The 22486-nt window shown below is 35.8% G+C and overlaps 1 protein-coding gene across 1 annotated transcript; it reads right to left on the reverse strand.

Annotated features, from left to right (window-relative positions):
• Positions 1 to 386: 386 nt before the first annotated feature.
• Positions 387 to 20146, reverse strand: LUM (lumican). Its single transcript, XM_089652598.1, has 3 exons — positions 19982 to 20146; positions 11081 to 11998; positions 387 to 4138 (listed from the first exon to the last, which is right to left on the reverse strand). Exons 2-3 carry the CDS (start codon positions 11985 to 11987, stop codon positions 3987 to 3989), a joined length of 1059 nt encoding a protein of 352 aa, XP_089508724.1. The 5' UTR covers positions 11988 to 11998; positions 19982 to 20146; the 3' UTR covers positions 387 to 3986.
• Positions 20147 to 22486: the final 2340 nt, after the last annotated feature.

Raw genomic sequence — 22486 nt, forward strand, 5'->3', positions numbered from 1 at the left:
ACCAGCTCCCAGACAGGACATTAGCAACTGCAAAAAAAGGTGAATTTAACAGGTTTGCTTTAAAAAGCAGCTAACATTAATATTCATCAGTTAAGAAAATTTATGTAATTCATGTTGGGGTCACTGGCCGGTATTAAAGCAAGAAAGTATCACCAGTGATGCTGGCCAGTCTCAAACTAGAACTTTGATCAAGTTGGAAAAAAAGGAAAATCTAGTGTTATATCATAATGTACCACTGAGGCAATTTTTTACTTTTCACAAAAGTCGATTTTAAAGATTATTTTAAGTGAAAGCTGTTACTTTATTTTTTTCATTTCTGTGTTAAAATAAACATCACTCAAATAGGCACTATAACGAAATACACATTCAAAACAAAATGTAAAATCTTTTTATGCTTAATTAAAAATTATGTTTAATATTCACATTAAGAAACAGGACTGAAAACATTAAAAGTCAGACCAATTAGGTTAAAACACAGTCACTGTTACATAGGTTGGAACGAAAAATTACATTTAAAATGTTATTGTTTATAGAAATTATATGTTTTATAGCATATTTTTAAATTGACAGCTTTTTCATTATAATTTACAATTATAGTATCACAGAAAAAGGGGTAATTATGCAAAATGTACAGAATTTACAATAACCAAAATTCAGGAGCACCATTACTACAGGTATACTTATTGTATGATTTGACAACAATACCAAAGAATTTAAAGTTACCATAGCTATTCCTTGTGCCAACCCATCCAACAGTACCCATGCATAGAGGTTGTTGTAAGCTCTCATGCCACAACTCTCTAGTATTGGCTGGCTTTATTTTTTTTTTTCTATTGGCTATGCTTTCAGGCATCAGAAAACAATTTCTGCCATCATAGAAAGAAGGGTTGATGTCATTGTATCATTGCAAGCTTCATAGACTCCTAAAGATAAAGCTGAATTTTTCAGAGTTTTCACAGCTGCTATTTAGGAATTGATGTAATGGGGAGAGTGTGTAATAAAGAGTTTATAACAGCCTCTAAGCACAGATACTGTTAGATGGAGTATTCTAAGAATAAACTAGGGTCAGATTAAATGAGGCTTACTGGAGGCTGCCCTTTAATTAGATTTTTGGCTAGAAAAACATATAAGTGTAGGATAAAAACAATTTTGCAATAACAGAATGTTTTTTTCTCTTTTTTTCTTCTAATTACAATGTAAGTTAAATAGCCCTTAAGTGCTACTAGAGCTATAAGATACAGTTTAAAGAACTATTTAACAAGCACAGCATATGGTGCTTACTTCACTTTGAACAATGTGTGTTTGTGTCTATGGTACTCCTTGCACGTAGATATAGTTTTAGAAAAAAAAAACAAACATTGTGACTATTAAAGTCATGCTACTCGTTAGTACTAAGGGTTAGTATGCATACCCTGTATCCTGATAGGAAGATGTTAAAAACATTCTAATTTTTTTTATATTTGGTCAGCGGTGCCCAAGCTGATTTCTTTCAGTTATTTATTAAATAATTTTTTAATCTTACTGCAATATCATGCAAATGAAGCAACTTAATCTAAAAATAATGAAAAGTAAATGCAATTAATAAGGTCTTCTATTCTTACCGTACTTGATAAATGAATAGCTTTGGTGCAACAAGAACATTATAAAAAGAAGGTTTTATTGCTTATCAAATAGACCAATCCATACAGCAGGTTACTCTTGATACTGCATATCATGCTTCAAGAAAATGTATAACTTTTCATCTTGTTAATTGGAAACCATTTCTGACCCTCAGTGATGCTCGTGTTTTTCTATTACCGGATAGGCTATTCCTGATATGAGACAAAGTGAGCAAGTTTATTCAATTGCATGAATTTTTTTTACCCTTTGTTGTCTGGTATTCAACTGTCAACTGCTAGTATGGACACTGGGATATCAACTGAAGAATGCTATTTTAAAATTGGAAGGGGATTAGGCTTTTCATGTGACCAATAGTGGGAGTGATTTGAAAAGTAAATATGTCATATCAAAGTTACAGTCACAGTATTTGCCATATAGTAGAAAATCAAGGTATCTACCCATACATTTAATTGGCTTCAAAGTTGTTCCTTTTTAGGTTTTGGAATGCCAAGCCCAGGAGTACGCTATATGCTAATCTTGATACATGCTTTTAAGAGAGACCATTTTAGCTCTGGGATTAGCATACAGCAAGCCCATAGATTTGTAAGTGCTTGGAGTATGCAAGAGCAACTCTGAAAAAAGATAGTAAAGTTATGTTGCATTTCCTGTTGTCGGACAAAGACTGTACCTGCCATTAATGTATAGTTTAGGGTGGCATAATCACTTTAAGTGCTGTACATGGGAAAATGTATTATATGAACTGTTCTAATTGCAGATATTATATTGTCTTTACCCCAACCAAAAAAGTTAACAAGTGCCCAGAATTTTGCCTACAGAGCCTTCAAGATCTGAGATCAGATAATTTAATGTGTAGGGTCAGATGGATGCAACATTATCCTAGTCATCACACAGGTGCAAAATGGGTTTTCCGCTTTTAACCAACAGAGGAAAATGCATAAAAATGTAAATGCATATTGTTAAATCTAATATAAAAATTTACTATTCTTGGAATAGCATATCTAATGTGACTGATGTTAGGTCCACACAGAAATTTAAAGCTGAACACCAGGCAACTATTACATATACCTGAATTAGCCTTGATAACAACCCTTTTGTACTATCCTTTACAGCAGCAATCAGACTAGTAGAGGGAGAGTAAGTGTTTCAGGCTGATGAGGAGTCTTTCTTCATATTTGTTAACAAGGAACATGCTGACAGTAGCAGAGAACAAGGAGATAACTTCATCAGTCTGTTGCTGCTCTTTCACTGTCCAGTCACATGATGGTGGCAGGTACAGTATGCGACCTAGCTGTTTAGCCTAACTGAAGCAAAGAAAAGACAGATCACCAGTCTAGCAGTGCTGTATAAGTCTCAGGACTAGAAGGTCAGAATTGGAAGTCTTTTGGCAGATAACACTGCTCCTATATATGTATTTCAGTTGCCTATTCAGTTATTTGCCTGAAGTTCAGCCTTAAAGAAATTGTGGCATTGTGCCTCTGTTAAAGAATGTTATAAATATGCAAAGTATACTACTCTCCTCTTACCAAGTTACTGGACTCCGATACCTGAGAACACTTGTGTTTTTGACATCAAATGATTGTATTTAATAGAAAAGAGGAGTCCAAAGGCTTAATTTATACACACTACATTTTTTACTAAAATAAAAAAAAACATACAGAATCTGTGTGTTACAGCCACTACATACATTTAGGAACTATGCTTCATGTAGCAGTAGTAGTAGTAATGACTAACAATCTACAATTAGCATTTGTGTTTGAGTTGATGTTTCCCAATGACAGCCCAGTGGAGGTCTCCATCAGTTCTTTACACCAGCTGACATCTCTGAGAAATAAACCAGTTAACTTATAGTCACACACTATTCTGTAAGATAACTATTTATATATCTATCTATTGCATTTTAAATGTTTTGCAAAATGTAACATAGATGTGCAACATGGCTATAAATTGTGCAGCTGGGAAAAACGTAAAATATTTTCACTGGACCAGTTGTAAAGATAGAGAAAAATGCCAGCACTTTTAAAAATCAATCCAAATACATTTACTGTTCCTTACAAGATAATATTCATGAATTATTTTTACATTTTTAAGAGAATTTCTTTCCCCATCAAGGGGGTTTTAATATTTTTTTCATATTTTCATCATATGCTATAGGTTAGTTAAAGATTCCCTTTACATATGTAGAATGATCTTTTATCTTTGCCTTAAATCTTTACAATTGGACCACATGCATTTAATTTAACACAAAAATGTAAGAATTTGTGCTTTATTATATTGTATACTTAATGGATTTCATTGACCTGAATGAATGAATGAATGAAAGAAGGAGTCATCAGCTTGAGAACCACTGCTTATACAAATGTTTCACTTTACAACTCAATATCTGAAGCTAAGCGGAGGCAGTTGTGAATCTCATTGGGAATTTCAGATCGGGTAATGTTGTTTCCATCCAAACGCAGGTGTCTGATCCTGGAGTAGTCCAGTGGGCCGATGACTTTACAAAAGCTGCCTACGGTTAGTTCTGTAACAAGGAAGGAAAGATATTAAAATTTATAGTACTGCTATTATGTGATTTAACATCATCATGTTAATTTTCATTCTAATATAACTAATTGGAGTGGTTATCAAAGCATCCAAGCAAAATATATAAATCTAAATTCTATTGACATGTTAGTCCTTTTGCAAAGACTCAGAATGCATTGGGTCTGATAGATTTGAAGAATTCTATGTAGATAAAATTCATATGGCAGTATTCTGTCTCTGCTTACCACAAAACAAAGACAGAAAATTAATTAAAAATGCAAGCTTGACAGTTCTCCCTAGAATTGTATATATCATACAAACGATGATATCATACATACGAACTGCCCTCTACTCTTTTTGCAGCCATGCATAAAGGATTGATTTATTTGAAAATCTAAGATGCCCAGAATAAGATTATCCCAGCCTTCACCCTCTAAAGACAGAGGGGGTATAGGTTTTCCATTCATTCATACTTATTACAGAACCTGTTTGCTGCAAAGGGTTGTAGACTGGCAAGTACATGGTACCTTAAAAGACTGGCTCAAATGTTCTCTCAATCATCCCTAACCTCTATCCCCTGGATTAAAAAGGGACCATTATGGGATATGATTTTAGATCCCCCTCTCATAGAGATCTTGCTTCAGCTTCTATACAGACTTAGCAAACTGACAAATCTCACTTCTACTCCTTTCCCTATGTCTTCACTGTTCTCTAATCCCAACTTCCCTCTGGGTTCCCAAAACAATTAGCTTTCAAACTGGTACCTAAAGCTGTATTCTTTTTCTAGCATGGAGGTTTTTAACCAGATACCTTGATAGATACTCCAGTATCAGTATAGTCTAATTTACAGACTCATTCCAAAAAGGAAACCAATTTTCCGTAGACCCTTTACATACTTTGAATAGCTCTGTCTTGCAGATTCTCCACAATTTCACCTTATGTCGACCATCTATGAAATGCTTACCAGAGATTCCCCTACAAATTCCGAAGTACCTATTAAGGTATGGGTGTTGGACCTGGGAGAAACCATTTCTGATGAGGATTGGTTGTGAATTTTCTTATCAATCTACAAAGGCTCATTAAATGTGTAATCTCAAGAGCATAATTATAGGATTTTCAGTAGGTGGTATAGAACCCCTGCTCTATTACATAAGATCTATCACCAAATGACTGATTGGTGCTGGAGGTGTGATATGGCAGAAGGGACATTTTTACATATTTGGTGGATCTGTCAGCAATATGCAGATATTGGTCTAAAGTCCATGAAATCGTTTCAAATGTCACAAACTTTGCCTTGGACTTTTATCTTGCCTTATGTACTAATTATCTAGTTCAGCATTCAGTGGTAATGCAACATTCTTTTCACATATTCCTTGTTATGCATATAATTAATACTGACCAATTTAAAAAAAAAAAAATCCATTCTATCAGTTGGACACTGTTTTGCCCATCGGAACAAAGCAGCAATGATGAATGATTTGATATACACCTCCTGAGAGAGAAAAATTTCTGCCTATCACAAAATTGGCAGTGTTGGCTGCATTATAAAACTACACCTGTGTATGTCAACATTTTGCAATGCGATGATGCTCAAGACTCTCCTCAACTGTTCGAATATGGACGGGTGACACAAGACCTTCCAACTGACACTTCCATCTCTCTCCTCCCTGTTGCAGAATTTTGACTGTGACATAATATTTAGTGTTTGCCACTGATTAGTCCGACATGTAAGAGGCCTTATTTACCCCCACTTTTCTTATCATCATTATATCAGAGTTTCTCACAGCCCCAGTGCCATAATGTGAATGTGTTGTGCATAAATGCTTTCTGAATTTGTTGCACATGTTGGCAAACTGTTGCATGGCTTTCATGACCATAATACCAATGACCATAACACCAGGAAAGGGTCACAAATACTTCAGTGGATAATTCCCACAGAATTTTATGCACATCCGTTTGAAAGATATGCAGAAACAAAAAGTGTGCTGGCACCAGAATCCTCCAAACAATTAAAAGAAAATCTCACAAAAACCCCAATATCAGTTAGAAGATTCTTATATTTTTTGTGAGTTGTAAAGGCAAGATCTATGCCTTGAGTTCTGCAGTTAGCTCACCTGTTGCATCAAGGTATATCTTCCAGACAAGATTTTGAATTTAGAACATGAGCAATGCAGAAATAGAATTTGGAACAATCAAGACAATTCAACCTCACATATAACTGAAATCTATCAAAGCTAACCTTTCAAAAGTGCTAATTAGTTCATGCTAGGAGAATCTAAGAAGAAAACATTTTTTCAATAATTTTGAACATGTTATATTTAGTTTTATTTGATGTAACTTCCAAACAATTGTTTGTAGATATCCAAGCCAAGCTTAAATTGGACCTGAACTCAAAAATAGTTAAGATTTGCTGTCTTTAAGAAGCATCCAGAAATATAAAGTGTGCCAAAGTAGTACACTGAAAAATGCACTTTTTGTCTGGAATTTACCATGAAATACAGTAGTCTTTCCTGGTATTTGTGGTGCCTAGATGCTCCTGTGCATACAGCTCATGGCTGTATATGCTGAAGTGCTCCTTCTCCTGCTTTGGAATCTATGAGCAATAAGTTCTCTTTTTTACTGATTGATTTGTCTTTTCATACTGTGCTAGTGAATGATTTGTAAACAGGCAAACTTTGGGATTTAAGGGATTTGCATTTTTAAGGGCAAATGGGCTGTTCAATTTTCACCAGTGTGTAGTGAATTTGGTGGAGTTTCACTTTGCAAAGAATACCCAATTATGTACAAGGACAAAACTGTATTTTTGTTGCTTGCACATTGTTAGATGATAGATGTCCACAGAGCTTCACCTCATTCACTAAAGGTGAACTGATTCCCCCATTGATTGGCTTTTATCGGACCGGTTGATAGATCAGCTTCTGTTTAACTGCAGTGGTCTCACATGGATCAAAATTTGACTGCTCCCTGCTGAACTGGTACAATTTAAATCTTTCTTTGCCACCATAGGCTCTGAGAAAAATCTCAACAGTGTTTTTGCCTTGAATTAACTCCTAAATAGAGGTCTACTTTAAATGGGACCTATTTTTTTGTATTTATTTATTTTCATTTTGAACAACAAACTTTTTAATTGTACAAACAATGCAAATAACACTAGTGCTGCTACTACTGTCACTATTACTACTTTTATCTACTACTGGATATTTAGGATCACTATACATCATGCAATCAAATTCCAATCAGGAAATGGCTGCATCATTCCCCCACTAAAGGCCATGACTTTGTTGGCAAACTTCCTTATATTGTAATGTTGGCTCAAATATATATTTTTGTGTATTTCAGATTGATTTTTCTCTATGCAAGCACTGTTGTTACTTTTCTGTATATCATCCAGAACCAATAAAATGGCTCACATAGCTCTTGCTTAGTTGTTCATTGCAAAAGCTCTCAAAACTGTAAAAGCTGAACTCCTACCAAATATAAAAGACAAAGATCAATAGAGCTTATGCATTTATTTATGCATGTTTAAAAAAATTTTTAATTAGTTGAAGTACTCATATTTTGATGCAAGTCTATTTTAACTACATATACAAAAGCACTCAGCCTGGAGGAGACAGGGCCATCTTTGGAAGCCAATCAGGTGTGCTACATACATATGTGCTGAGAAAGAACTTGCTAATAGGAAAGTTAGCAGAGTAATGGCCTTGTTATTCTGCTGCTCCTCTTTCTTGCAGTTCTGTGTGACAGGGCTGTGTGGATCCCAAAACTGCATGATGGCTTGCAGTTAAATACATTTTGGTTTATATAGCTTCTAGATGATGTTTAATAATGATAATGGTTCCGGATTGCATCATCTGTACAACAGAGAGCTTTCAACATTGACTGAAGAGGGCAGGACAGCGGTTATAGCAACAACTGTTATAATGATTAATAGTAAGTATTTAATACAATGTTTGGTAGCTTATTAACATTGATACATTCTGTAATAATTTTATTTTTTTATGATGTTGTAGTTTTATTTCTCATGCTTATATTTGAAAATTGCAAGTACTAAATACAGAATTGTGACACTAAACACATACTGTTTCATTTACATTTTCTCTTCTATTTCTGTATATGGATGATGTCACTGCAATTATTTTGATTTAAAAAAATCTAAGTACTTTTTTCCTTATTGATATACAGCTGTAAAATGACCAAGCTCTTTCCCAGCCTGTCTGCAGGGAAACATAAGCAGGAGGAGATTCTAGTCTTCTTCTGCTAGTCTCATGTTCAAATAAAAAAAACAGCATTTGAAATGCAGAGTAAAAATCAATAAATAATATCAATAAACTGTTTTAAATTGGAATATATATATATATATATATATATATATATACTGTATATATAATCAGATCTTTATTATTTTGTGGAAATTACAAGGTGTGGGTGGATTTCTGCAGGTCACAGGCTCTGTCCAGCCTATGTCTTAGAATAGGAGGGATGTGATTCCTCCATTAATCTGCATGTAATATCTTTTGTTTAGCTGGTTAGTGGACATGGAGGAAGAGAGAGGGAGGGGGCTGTCATTTATCACTGTGTATATGCCCACATGTATGACTCTATAGTCACATGGGCTGCTCGAATGTGATAGGGAGGAAATGTTTAGCATAGAAACTCAGTGAAAACTGAGCATGTGCAGAGTTGTCTCTACAGCTGAATTCAGGACATGAACATAAGATGGAGACAGAGAGCAGAAGGATCAACCAGGTTTTTTGCAGAATACAGAAAATGAATCCCATTCATTTTCTGTATTCTGCAAAAAACCTAGTTGATCCTTCTGCTCTCTATCTCCATCTTCTGTTCATCTCCATCTTCTGTGACTGAATGAGTATAAACAGCATGTAATACAACATTTTTTTATAGTTTTTTTGGTGGGTTTAGATGTGGATTTAGTGACAGTTTCGTTTTACAACGAGCCTACTATAGCTTTCAAGAGACTCAAGTCATTTCACATAATACTGTAAGAATAATAGTTTGCAGTAATTATGCATGGGTATAATATGGTAAACCCCCAGCCATCCAGGCAGTTGTGTGGACTATTGTTGCTAACAGCATATTGTGAACATGATATTCTTTATACTTATCATTACTGTATGTTATAATATTGCAGTGATAGGGAGTTTCACATCATCAACTATCAGTATGTATGAAATGGCTTTTAAATTTGTCAAAGGGAGCCACTGTTTGTCTTAGTAAAAGAATGCAAAAGTAAGACTGACATATATGGTGGATTGGGCCCAGAGGTGAAACTGCAGACTGTAAGACTATTGTTCAAGCAATGCAACATTTTTGTTAGCAATGTCATTGTAGAGAGACACTTTGGCATAATCTTTCTACTGCCATTCATGCTATATTAGAACATCACCACCAAGAAAAAAACATCTCAAAGTGAATACTCAACAGGACAAATAGGAGTTGAATCCCTAGTAGGGACACATACAGCAATGAAAACCTAGTAGAAGTCCTAGACCTTCCCTACACTACCCAAAACAAAAAAAGTTTGACTAAGTAGTTTAAAAGGCTGAAACAGGTACAGTACTATAAACAGCTCTCACTTAGCCCTCTTATGACCCTATTTAGTAACACAAAACTGGTATATTGCTGTAGCTATTAGTAAACAAACAGCAATTAATTGTTAATTATCAGACAGCATTACATAGAAATGTAATTGACTCCTGTGAGTTTGCATAAATTTGGTACTCCTAGCATGGCTAGGCCTGGGCCTGGATAAGCTGTATCAGTTTAGGCTAATGGTTTGAAGGAAGCATGGCTACTTACTAAATCAGCAATGCTTATCTTTTCATCTCTAATTGTCTTTAGTGTTGATATGACTATGTATGTTGTGTTAAGGAAGGTAGACAGCTGACGTTGCAGCTAGTAGACTACATGCACACTAGCGTTTTGTTTTTTTTTAAGCTAAAAAAATGCTGGATAGAAAACACTGGTAATAGAATTTTTAGTAGCATTAGTAGTGTTTAGGAGCATTTAAGAGCTTTAGCATTGTTTTACAGTACACGTAGGAAAAAAAAGAAGATAGAAAAAAGCTGTTAGTGGCATTTTAGTAGCATTTAGTAGCGTTTAGAAGCATTTAGCGTTTTTTTGCTGGAAAAATTCCCCAAAAAACTTTTTTTTCTGCTCCTAGAAGCTGAAGCTCAAAAAATGCTAATAGCCTAAAGTAGTGTGCATGGACACATAGGATAACACTGTTTAGCTTCTAGGAGCAGAAAAAAATGCTATTAACAGCTTCTAGAAACTTAAAAACTGCTAGTGTGCATGGAGCCTTAATGTTACTGCAAACTGAAACATAAAAAAATGCATAACCAGTAAAAAATGAGCTGGTTCACGGTATCCATAAATCTTCATGTTCACAAATATCCAATACAATTCCATTACACGTGCATTTTACTTTCTTTGATTTCCATTCATTGTACTATTTTAAGATCTATAGGCAAAACTTTTTTTTTCATTTTGGATAGAGCAAGGGGATTATAACCCCTGTCAGATTTTTGTTCGCCATCTGTATCTCATTGCAGAGATTATCCTTCAATTCCTGTCCCATAGCCAAACAGGAAGTGAGAGGAAATTCCTGCAAATTAAGGGAATTCCTTGGGGACCCCCAGGCCACCAGAACTAGTGTCCCCATTGGAAGATTTCCCCTCTATTACTTTTCTGGGGACAGCTCAAATATTGGGATTTTCACTTTCAATGATAATGATAAACAGGACAATTAGAGAGACTAACCCTAATGGGGGCACAGATAGCAATAAAAACTGACAAGTGTTCTAATCCCTCTGCTCTCTATTCAAAACTAAAAATAAAGCTTTGCCTTTAGTTATACTTTAAATATTCTATATCTGTATGTATGTATGTAACACAACCAAACATATATTTATCAACTCACTCTGGATTTTGTTGACTTGCAGATAGAGGTTTTCCAGGCCTTCATTCACTGCTGGAATGGTTGAAAGTGAATTAAATGAAAGGTCCAGCTCAAGAAGGGTTGAGATATTGAAAGCATTTCCAGGTACACCAGCATCTTTGAGCTGATTGTTAGATAGGCGAAGATACTGTAGCCCCTTGAAACCTTGGAAATATTCATCAGGAATATTGCTGATTTTATTATTGTCAAAGTAAAGCATGCTTAGGCCTGATGGAATTCCCATTGGTAACTTTGTGAGCTCATTATAGCTTAGATCGAGGTACACAAGTGATTTTAAGCCTTTAAATGCACCAGAAATAGAATCTTCTTTCAGTTTGTTGTGTTGTAGATGTACAACAGTAAGGTTCTCTAAGCCCTCTAAAATGTTAGGGGTAATCTTCGCGAGCTTATTGTTGGTTACACGCAGGTCATCCATGGTCTTTGGTAGTGGCCCCACAAGTTCAGTGAGATTGTTGAAGCTTATATAAAGTTTCTGTAGCTCCTTTAGCTTAGAGAATGCATTTTTCTTAATATTTGCATTGGTCAGGTGATTGTGGTCTAGAATCAACCATTTGAGATTGGTCACATTTTTAAATGCATCATCATCTATGCCCTCAATCATATTGTTCTGGAGGTACAAATATTGAATGCCAGAAGGGACCATAGGAATTTTCTTTAATTTAAGATTGTCACAATACATTGCAGATGGGTAGTTTGCCGGACAATTACATTCTGGGGCACAGTTAGCAGTAGAAGGTCCCATAGCGAAGTTTGAATAGTAATCATCTGGTGAACCATAATCATAACCATACTGAGCATATTGGGAGAATACACTGCCCATAAGGAGCAGCCCTATTATAGGAATGAGTTGTATGTGCATTGTTGCCATATATGCTGCACCTGAGGAAAATAAAAGAAAAGTATATTTGAATTAGTACACACTATAAAATTTGCATATGTATGTTTTTTAGGCAAGTGTTTCAGGCAAAGTGGGATAAATATGAGAAAGTGTGTGTGTGTATATATATACCGTATATATGTTAATAGTCATTGACCAAAAGAAACTCTTTTTACCTTGCAGCAGAAGAATCACATTCTAGTCTAGTATCTAAAAACAGACAAGCACCTTTTAATCAGTGATCACATTAGGATGATGTGTTTCATTTTAGTAACATTGGAGTTACATACACTAAAGCACATCTAAATGCAAAAGCAAAAATGTATTATATTGCAGATTATCAATCCTTAAAGTTGCTTCTGAGTTAGTGTTTTCTTTTGTAGTCTTTCCTCGTTAGCATTTTTTTTTCACCTGGTGATAGTCAGTAGGTGTGCTATTCTTCAACTTCCTTTATCAGACCAAGCTGTCCAACAAGAGTGGGGGTAGAGTTTTGAGACAAACCATTATCCCAAAAGGAACAAAAAAACTGTTGCTGTACCTGCTAAAAAGGTGTTAGATATAATTTGTTAGTCAAGTCCATCTATATTTGGTAGTGTATTTAACATTACACTCCCCACAGGTTGACAATGACTCTGTTGCTCCTCCCCAAAGTAAAGCTACCCAAGACAGGAAGTGTGTTACTAGCAGAATCACCAAACCAAGGAAAAAAGCCTAAAAAAATAAACAAACATGCCAACACATTTTCAGAATTGGTAAACTGCAATATATTACATTTTTGTCTAAAATTGTGAGCGTGCCTCTGCAGCATAACATTGTTGCAATAAAACATAACAATAAATGGATTAAATATGGATTCAGTTGGAAATAAGCAAAACTGGGGAATTTTAAGGTGGGGGCAGTCCATTTGAGTATAAGAGGGTGAGAAGATATGGAAAGAGATGCAAATAATGTAATAAACTGACCTAAACAGCCTTGCTCAAGACCTCAGTGATCATAGAAAGGTTGGTTTGTTACATCCTTCTCCAACACTCTATACTGTATATCTATAAGATTGTCTGTATAATATTTATAATCATTTTTTGATGGCACATGCATCATTCATCAAGATATAAGTGTAATTTAAAGACTCAAAGTAACTAAAAGAAAAACTTTTTAAGATTTGGACAAAGCAGTGGGCACTTAATGTCTCGTAGAATTAGAAAAATAAGGTACTTATAAATAACACATATCTCTAAACATCCATTATCTGCCCAGTAACCAAAAAAAACCATACAGCAAAAAGGAACGTGAAAAGAGATTCACAGAAAAGCGGTTACATAATGGACAGAAAGCGATACTCAAAGTAATTAAAAAATACCTCTGTTAGCCATCACCTCAGTATGAGATAATACATCAAAATTGACCTAAAATCACTTAAAAACAGACGTCATGACCAGTCAAAGTAATAAAGTGCTGCAAATATAATGACAGTTGGTCTAATACATATGCAGCACTGACACAATGGTTACACCGCCATGTAGGGTGTGTTTCAAAAAATGGTACCAAAATGGCATAACAATCAATGCAGTATATGGCTGATCATAAGTACCAGACAATGGATATAGTTGCCCAATAAAACCTAAACAGGTATATATAGACTGTAGAGAGATATATAGAGACAATCTGCCTCCACAACCACTAGCTGGGTAATAACCAGAACAGGAAGTAGTTATGGTAAGTTTAGTAAGGCAAAAGTAGGTGGTGAGGTATCAAACAGCAGCAGTCATGTCCATAATACATGATAAGATGAACTTGATAGCCATAGTATTGTCACCATGTGACTTCCACAGTGTTGTAGAAATGGCAGGGCCTTGCTGTAAAGGGGTTCTTCACCGCCATGTGCGGGCTACACACCTCCTTAATAATAATACTGTAATGTTGAATACAGGAGCATCCGTGCCTGATAGTAAACATAGGGTGCTGTGCACCTTTAGATAGTGTAACATGATGTCCCCATCCTGAAATAAATAGGTGACATATGGGAAGTCAGTAAGTGAGTCACTTTAAGTAGATAGGCAATGGCGTTTATATGCTGTATTCTCGTTTACATGTGCTGCATATCACTCCCCACCCATGCCCTAGTTGATATTCTTGCAGAGTTTCCCTCGTCAGGATAACCGCCCATGGTCCCGGAGGCAGCCGCCACTATCGGGACTAGAAGCAGACGGGCTCCGCTCCCATCCTGGTACTCGTGCAGCCTGACACCGCCAAATGCCGGCGTGTATTACCGCCTCCCCTGAAGGACTGCGTGTGTGGCGCCAAGGCGTCTGACTGAAAGTGACGTATCTGACGTATGACGTCAATGTCTTTCGCCGATAGACGTATGTTTTTAAGTGATTTTAGGTCAATTTTGATGTATTATCTCATACTGAGGTGATGGCTAACTGAGGTAGTTACCTTATATGTACAGGGGTGGACTGACAACTCATGGGGTCCCCGGACAATAGGGGATCATGGGGCCCCTGTGTCCTTGCCCAAACTCAAAAAAGCCTATGAAAAAGGTACAAGGGGCATCTCATGGGGCCCCCTACTGGCCCCGGGCCCTCGGCAGTGTCCGAATTTCCAAATGGTCAGTCCGCCCCTGTATATGTCCATATGTGTATTGTGTAATAAAGCATAATTTTTTTAACTACTTTGAGTATCGCTTTCTGTCCATTATGTAACCGCTTTTCTGTGAATCTCTTTTCACGTTCTTTTTTGCTGGCAGTTAAAGTGTCCTTGTGGTTTCTGGGTCTTCATCTGTGAAAGGCATTCTCTCTAACTGTCCTGATCACCAGTGTCACAGAGAATGAAAGTGGGAGTAAATCCAAAATTGGAGTTGACAGCAGAGCAGGTATAGAGGGGAAATAGTCCAGAGGGGATGCTTATTCCCATGTCAACTGTAGCATGAGGGGATTTCATTCACATTTGAAATCACCTTCAGTTAAGTTTGAAGGATAGGGTGGAAAGGAAAATCCCCCAATGAGACACACATGGAAAAAAGAAAAATGTAACAGCAGTTTTAACCCTCCCCTACTATATCCAAAATGAAAAAAAAGATTTGAGCTTCAAATATACTTTAATGAATGTCTAAGCCCTACTAATATAGCTCACAAAATATAATCATGCAGAATAGATAGATAATTTTAGGTATCACCAATCCAAACTTTAGCAGAGCATTCAAAAATCTGCCCTTAGATGTTTCGAATCTTGGCCATTTCAGCTGGGACCAGCCTAGATTCAAGCCATCTATGTGTAGATTGATTGTACCCATTCAATTGTTGTACGACTTGGGTACAACCAACATATCCGATTTTTACATGTGATTATTGCCAGTGGCTATAGCAGCTAGCAATAATAACTGTGTTCTCCCAGCAGGAATGGCCATCAACTGACTGTGTTGATGGGGAAATCAAGTGTTTTTCTTTTCAGCACCCCATGTTTGCACTAAAGAAAAATGCATCTTCTATGGCCTGCCTCAGCCTCAATTATTATTGTGCCTTTAGGAACTGATCAGGTGCTATTGTTATTTTCAAGCAGGCACCAAAAAACAGTGATTGGGATCAGATTAGAAGCATGCTCACTGATAGCTGAGAACTAGAGATGAGTGAATTTTTTCCAGGTCAAAGCTTATGTTGAGCAAGTGAAGTTTTGCAGACTTTTGGTGAACTCTCCCATGCTGCCTTGTAGACCTTCCAGTGGCTTCCTGCCAGTGAAGAGTGGTTGTATCAACAGACACAACCCCATAGAAAAGTTTCTGATGTACACATGGAGTTGATTATCTGAAATTGGAAAGAGCAAAATATGGTGCAGCTGTGCATGGCAGCTAATCACTTTCTAACTTCAGCTTGTTAAATTAAGCTTTGGCAATAAAACCTGGAAGCTAATTAGTTTCAATGCAGAGCTGCACCAGATTTTCCACTCTCCAGTTTTGGGAAATAAACCCCATAGTTCCCTGTGCTTCTTGGAATCCTCACCATTAGTTAGACTGCATTTGGTTCTTCACTGTTTTTGGACCTCCAAAGATCAGTAGTGCTGCTTTGAGTCATTACCACTAGTAGATGCAGCATTTTTTATACTTCTTCAGCATCATCTTTAGTGCAGCTACAGTCTATTGCAATATTACATTTAATTCTATTCAGATCCTACTATTATTTCTTTTCCAACAGCTTCACAAATTTCTGGTATATCAGTTCACTTTAATTATCCATACAGTAATGAACACTAGGGGGATTATTTACTAAAGCTGGAGAGTGCAAAATCAGGCTAATTTCTGCATTAAAACCAATGAGCTTCAAGTCCCAGGTTTTATTAGGAAAGCTTAACTGAGCAAAATGAAGTTAGAAGCTGATTGGTTTCTTTGCAAAAATGAGCCTGATTTTGCACTTTCCGGCTTTAGCAAATAAAGTCCTATGTCTGGTATATAAACACTGGCAAGCATTTTCTAAGTAACTAATACTGCTAGCTTTCACTAATTCCTATTATCATTTCTTTCACCTTTTAGCTTCTCTTGCCAAATTAGTGTTGGCCATACACGGGAAAAGCAAGTGTCTGGCAAGGTCAATTCTAGGATCTGTTAGTTAAGGTCAAAGAAGAGATGGGAATTAAGCTGTAAGTAAAAGAAACAGAGACCTCTAAAGATCCATGAAAATATATAAGTACAGTAAAAAATAGTAGTATTTGTGGGGTGTATCAGTCTCATTCAAATCTGCCATCTTCAAGGCACAACATTTACTGCTGAGTAAAAGGAAGCAACAGTAAAAAAAATGCTTGGTGGTTACTGGGCAACTTAATGGGCTCCAAGGTTATGCACATTACTGTTGTCTCTTTTTTCCCTAAAAATATGAAGCAATTACATGTATTAGCCTGCAGGGAAAAAATATCTGTCTGCATGTGTGGAAGCCAAGTGTGAACATGTTATACCCAATGCAGATATGACTGCTACTGAAATTAAAAAAAAAACAGAAACAGGTAAAGAACTGTTAATGTACAGTTGATTATAAGTACCTAGCTCTTCCTAGGTACGTGTCTGATTCAAAAATGGGCTGTATTGACAAAATATATTGTACTGCCTTACACACACAAGGAGATTTACTAAAACTGGAGCACTCAATCTGGTGCAGTTGTGCATGGTATCCAATAAGCTTCTAACTTCAGCTTGTTCCATTAAGTTTTGACAAAAAAAAAAATTTGGAAGTTGATTGGTTTCTATGCAGAACTGCACTAGATTTTGTATCATGCGGTTTTAGTAAATAACCCCTACAATTTGCAACACACAATTTGTTTACTAAAACCAAAGAAAAAATACTTTGTGCTGTTTAGAAAAATATAATAACAATTTTATAATTTTTCTTTTTTCACAAAAGTAATCCAAATAGAACAAAGTAAAATTGTTCTATTTGGCAAATCTATTGGGACAAAAATCATTATGTTTACTCTTCTATATAATTATTGGACTTCTTTGTTTTGTCTAAATGGTTAACTTTCTTCTGATATAGCCACTCCCTGTTTAATTTTTGTGTTTAAAGAAAATCAGGTTTCGTCTGGTTACTGACCTCTTTGCCTAGTCCAAGTTGGTAGTGCCCAGCATTTAGAAGGCCATTTTGTTTTACTGGTAATGCTGTTGGACACTGTAAGAACAAAATCCCATTTGGTCCTCAATCATAGCCTCTCTGTCTTGTCTGCAGGGCTGATAGTCCTCCATATTTTAAGGACCATGATGCCTTGCTGTGTACTTGCCACCCAGTTAAAAAATATATATTTCTTCCATTATCATTTGCCTCTCTTCTTTTCCAAACATACTCTTTCCTATGATTTTATTCGTAACGCATTTCTATTAGTTTGTTAGGGTTAGGATATGCGTGAAAGCTGAAAAGGGGAGAATATTTCTATGGTATCCCACTAAAAAAACCCTATGAACTCTCATAATTGGAAAATCTGTGAGTAGAAGACAACTTCTCTCCACCTTTATATGAGCCAAGGGAGCAGAATGAGAGAATTGTTAAGATTTGGTTTTAAGCCATTTTCACCTCTAATGATTACCTTTGTGGGTACATGACACTATATTATTGTATTTTGCATGGGTTTCTGCCTGACCATATAATTAATTCACTGTTCATCACACCTTATTCAGTAAGGCAGTGCACAATATAATTAATATGTGCAAAGACAAGTAACTCAAAGAAATCCATCAAAACCTAGCACACTAAGCAGTCCCACTCGATATCCAATGACAGCTGCAAAAGTAACATCTGTGGAAGAAAGGCCATGCTCTATTACATAGTAGTGTCAGTAGCTAAATCACTTGCAACAACCTGAGTGTGGGGTACAAATTTGGGTGGGGTACAAAATTGGACATAAAATCTTATGACTGTTCAGAGGTTTACTTAAGGTGGGAATTTTGCTAAATTATGTATGTTCAGTTTTGAAAACATAACATTTTTACATGATTGTGGCATTTATTCAAGGTCAGTATAAATTTGCCTTATCATGGAATCTTTGTAGTTATTTAAAAAAAAAAAAAATCTTATATGACACATTAGCCATGCAAAGCTTTCAGAAGCACAGCTCCATTTTTGCCATTAGTATTGCAAACAAAGCAGCTAAGATCATGGTGTAGCAAAGCTGCTGATTTAGGGTCCATTTTATATACAGAAAAATGTTTCATAAGGTGCAAAACCTTGTATAAAAGATAAAGAATAGGTTGCTGAATGATGTGTCATGTAGGAAATTGGAAGCAGCTGAAGTCTAAGACATCCCACTTTGTGGGTGTAGTCTTTGAATATTTTCAAGGGTTGGTACTCTAAAAAAAATAATCATTTTGCAGGTGACTTGCTATGTTGAAAATAATAGGGAGCATCCACTTTTGTGACACAGTATCAGAGTTTACTTTAAATTAAAGAAGGGGGATTCATTTCCAAAGCATTTGTGTATTTAATGAATGGACCATAAATGTTTTGCATTTATAATCCTTTGTCTGAACTTTCTACTTCAACCTAGAAGCTGCATCATAAAATATCTGCTGTGCAATTTTATAACTTATCAGATGCAATAATAAATATCAAAGCTAAGGTAGAATTAAGGGTAAGCCAAGCCGTGAGTCACCTGTGTGCAGGGCACAGATATATGTGTGTTCTACAAAAATCTCAACAAACATTAATTTTTCACATTTGAAATCATATTGCAGTAAAAGCACATATACAAGTAAATTTAAATTAGGGCATATAACAGTTTGAAAGCCAAGATTCAAAACTGCCTTTTCAATCTGTCACTGATATTATTGAATTTAACTCTTCAAATACGTTTCTAAAACCAGAGCTAAACTGTGTGTTTTAATTTAGAAAGGCTCAGGCTAAGGAATTTGAGACAATTAAGTGTTAACCACATGCAGAAAATATGTTAATGACATGTTTTTCTAAGATTAGGATCTGCAATAAAATGCACATTATATTAGAATAGTCTTTCTCAGACAAATGCAATAATAAAAGTATAAGTATATACCACAGCTAAAGTAAAATAAAACTGCATTTGCGCAATGATTTTGTAAAAAAAAATAATAATAAGTGGATAGAAAATTCCGAAAATGTATCTAAAGAACTCTATTAGAAGTAATGTATCAGTTGGTTGTCTTTGGAGTCTTTAAACCTGCACTTTCTTTTTTGCACAGACTTTTTTAATGCTTGCAGTACAGTTATGTGTATTAAACTCAAATTATTTTCCTAAAGTCTGTTAACTGAAAGGAAGCATTACTGAAAAAAAAATACAATGTTCATTAAAAAGTAATAGTGGTAAAACTAAACCACAGTGTGTTCACTGATTCTAAAATTGCTATCAAAACATGCAGCATAAATGAAAAAAATGTACAAAATCAGAACATAGACTCAGGACGAGTTCCTGGCAGAGGTTTACAAAAATAATATTGTTATCATTACAATGCAAATGTAAACATGAGCCACAATGTTGCTTACCTCTGTTTGATGCTGCTCTCTTTAATTCCCTACGCAGATTAAAAAAGAGACTGAATCAAATATCATGTGCTGTAAACAGTGTCAGGAGAGAACTGCCTGCCAGAACCACTGTAATACAGAACAGCAAAAAGGAAAAGAGAGAAGAGAAAAAAAACTAGTCACATAGCTCTTATGTCATCATGGTGAGCTTGTGGTGTGGCATGCAAAATTATTACTCTGAGTAAGTGCAGGTGGAAGGCTATCAAAGCACAGCCCATCTGTTGCAAGCTTCAAACAAAGAAATCAACAGAGTTAAAAAAAAAAGATTTCAGGGAGTTTTATAAAGTATGTAGTAACCTACTATTCAAAGGATTGCAAAGGAATGAAAGAAGGGGAACAAAGAAAGCTACTATCTGTGTTTTTTCTGTAAAATATATTTACAAAACCAAGCATTTACAGCAGTCCTTAACCCAGTTTAGCAATACTCTTAGCTAAGAAACGTTTTTCATATTTTAGATCCTTTTTTTTGTATTCTCTGGCAAAACATAACCCAGTGCAAGCATATTATAAACTGAAATATTATAATATTGAAAGTGTGGGTTCCTGATGTAAGAAAGGGACATTGATGTAGTCTCCATGTGTTTTGTGACGTTATCGCTTTCTGAATTCTTACAGATATTTTCTAATGGGAATCTTTTGTCCCTCCAAATCCTCATTGGAAGGTGCCATTGCCTGACTCCATGAACCATGCAATAGTTGAAATGCAGTGACGTCACTTGCAGTGATGTTGAGTAGTTTCAGTTTTACTGCCCTGGAACTGCTGCAGAGTCAGAGGATATTACCTTCCATCAGATTTGTTTGAGACAGTTTTTTGTGACAGATTCCTTTAGAATGACAAATGAAGGTGTAATCGGTACCATTATTTAATGAGCTCATCATTCTAGAAAACATATAGGAAAAGGCCAGTACAAATTCTATGGAATGAGTATGAATAATTTATTACAGGTACTTAAATATAACTGTAAATTTACACAGCGCTTTACATATATATTGTACATTCACATCAGTCCCTAACCCTCAAGGAGTTTACAATCTAAGATACCTCTCACAGCCATACATACATACTGGGGCCAATTTAGGCAGGAGCTAATTAACCTATCAGCATGTCTTTGGAGTGTGGGAGGAAATTGGAGTACCCAAAGGAAACCCACACAAGCACAGGGAGAACATGCAAACTCCAGGCAGGTAGTGTCATAGTTGGGATTTGATGACTCTAGTGCTGCTAGGTGGAAGTGCTAACCACTTAGCCATGGTGCATTTGAATGAGGTTATCAAGCTTTAAATCATGTTTATTCTTACTGATAGACCAAAAAGTGCATAGCTTTATAAATGACATAAGGTCCCTCTTAAAATATAGCTACTATCACCTAATTTAACAAATTGCACAGTATAATAACTGATTATTAAAACAAACGATAAACATTACCTTTTCTACCATTTGCCCCACCCTATTAGATTGTAAGCTCTTATGAGCAGGGCCCTCTTAACCCTCTTGTATCTTATTGTGTATTGTAACTGTACTGTCTCCCTTTATAGTGTAAAGCACTGCGCAAACTGTTGGCGCTATATAAATCCTGTAGACTAATAGTAATCCATGCTTATATTATGCTCTTGAATTTCAAGGCGGGGGTCATAGCTTTGAAAATTGTACTAATAGAACATTCATCACAATTGAGTAGCACAGTAGTGCCTAGAAGCATTAGGGTCATCAGTTTGAATCCCAACCATGACACTACCTGCCTGGAGTTTGCACGTTCTCCCTGTGCATGCGTGGGTTTCTTCCAGGTACTCCGGTTTTCTCCCACACTCCAAAGACATGCAGGTAGGTTAATTGGCTCCTGTCTAAATTGTCTCTAGTATGTATATGTATGAATGTGAGTTAGGGACCTTAGATTGTATGCTCCTTGAGGGTTAGTGATTGATGTGAATGTACAATATATATGTAAAGCGCTGCGTAAATTGATGGTACAATACTGTACCTGTAATAAATAAATCAAATATGTCCACAAAAGGGGTTTTGCGTTATGCAATATTTCCCAAATACGTTTTTATACTACTGCTGAATTCTGATTACTCAGGTCTTGATCTCATGAATCATGATGTAGCTGCATCTTTATGTATCAACAGAAAAGTCACTACTTCTCTCCCATGTTGGAGATATCAAGGGGAAGTCAAGGAGATGAGAAGAGGCAAAAAACTGTTCATGATTTCTATACCTGCTTCCTACCATTTTTTTAGTTTTTCATCACATTGGGTGTATTTATAAACAGTTTGTAGAACTATATATCCTGTGAAACTGCATTAACATTCGTACAATGCAAATGGGCAATTCTGGGCAAAATCAAACTTTTATTTCTCCCTAGGTTGAATGTTTTTCAGTCATGCAGAATAAAGTGAATCGGGACAATACCACATTATGGCCACAAGATGGAAGGGATGATTATAGTAAAAAAAATTATTTTATAT

Source organism: Staurois parvus, unplaced genomic scaffold (assembly GCF_062004578.1).
Source record: "Staurois parvus isolate SC_StPar_1 unplaced genomic scaffold, SC_StPar_1.0 ptg000025l, whole genome shotgun sequence".
NCBI lineage: Eukaryota > Metazoa > Chordata > Amphibia > Anura > Ranidae > Staurois > Staurois parvus.

Excerpts from the sequence above, each read along its gene's own strand:
- LUM (XM_089652598.1), bottom strand. The coding sequence starts at position 11,987 with ATGGCAACAATGCACATACAACTCATTCCTATAATAGGGCTGCTCCTT. Across the intron at positions 4,139-11,080 it reads GCAAGTCAACAAAATCCAGA|AACTAACCGTAGGCAGCTTT; the intron begins GTGAGTTGATAA and ends TCCTTGTTACAG.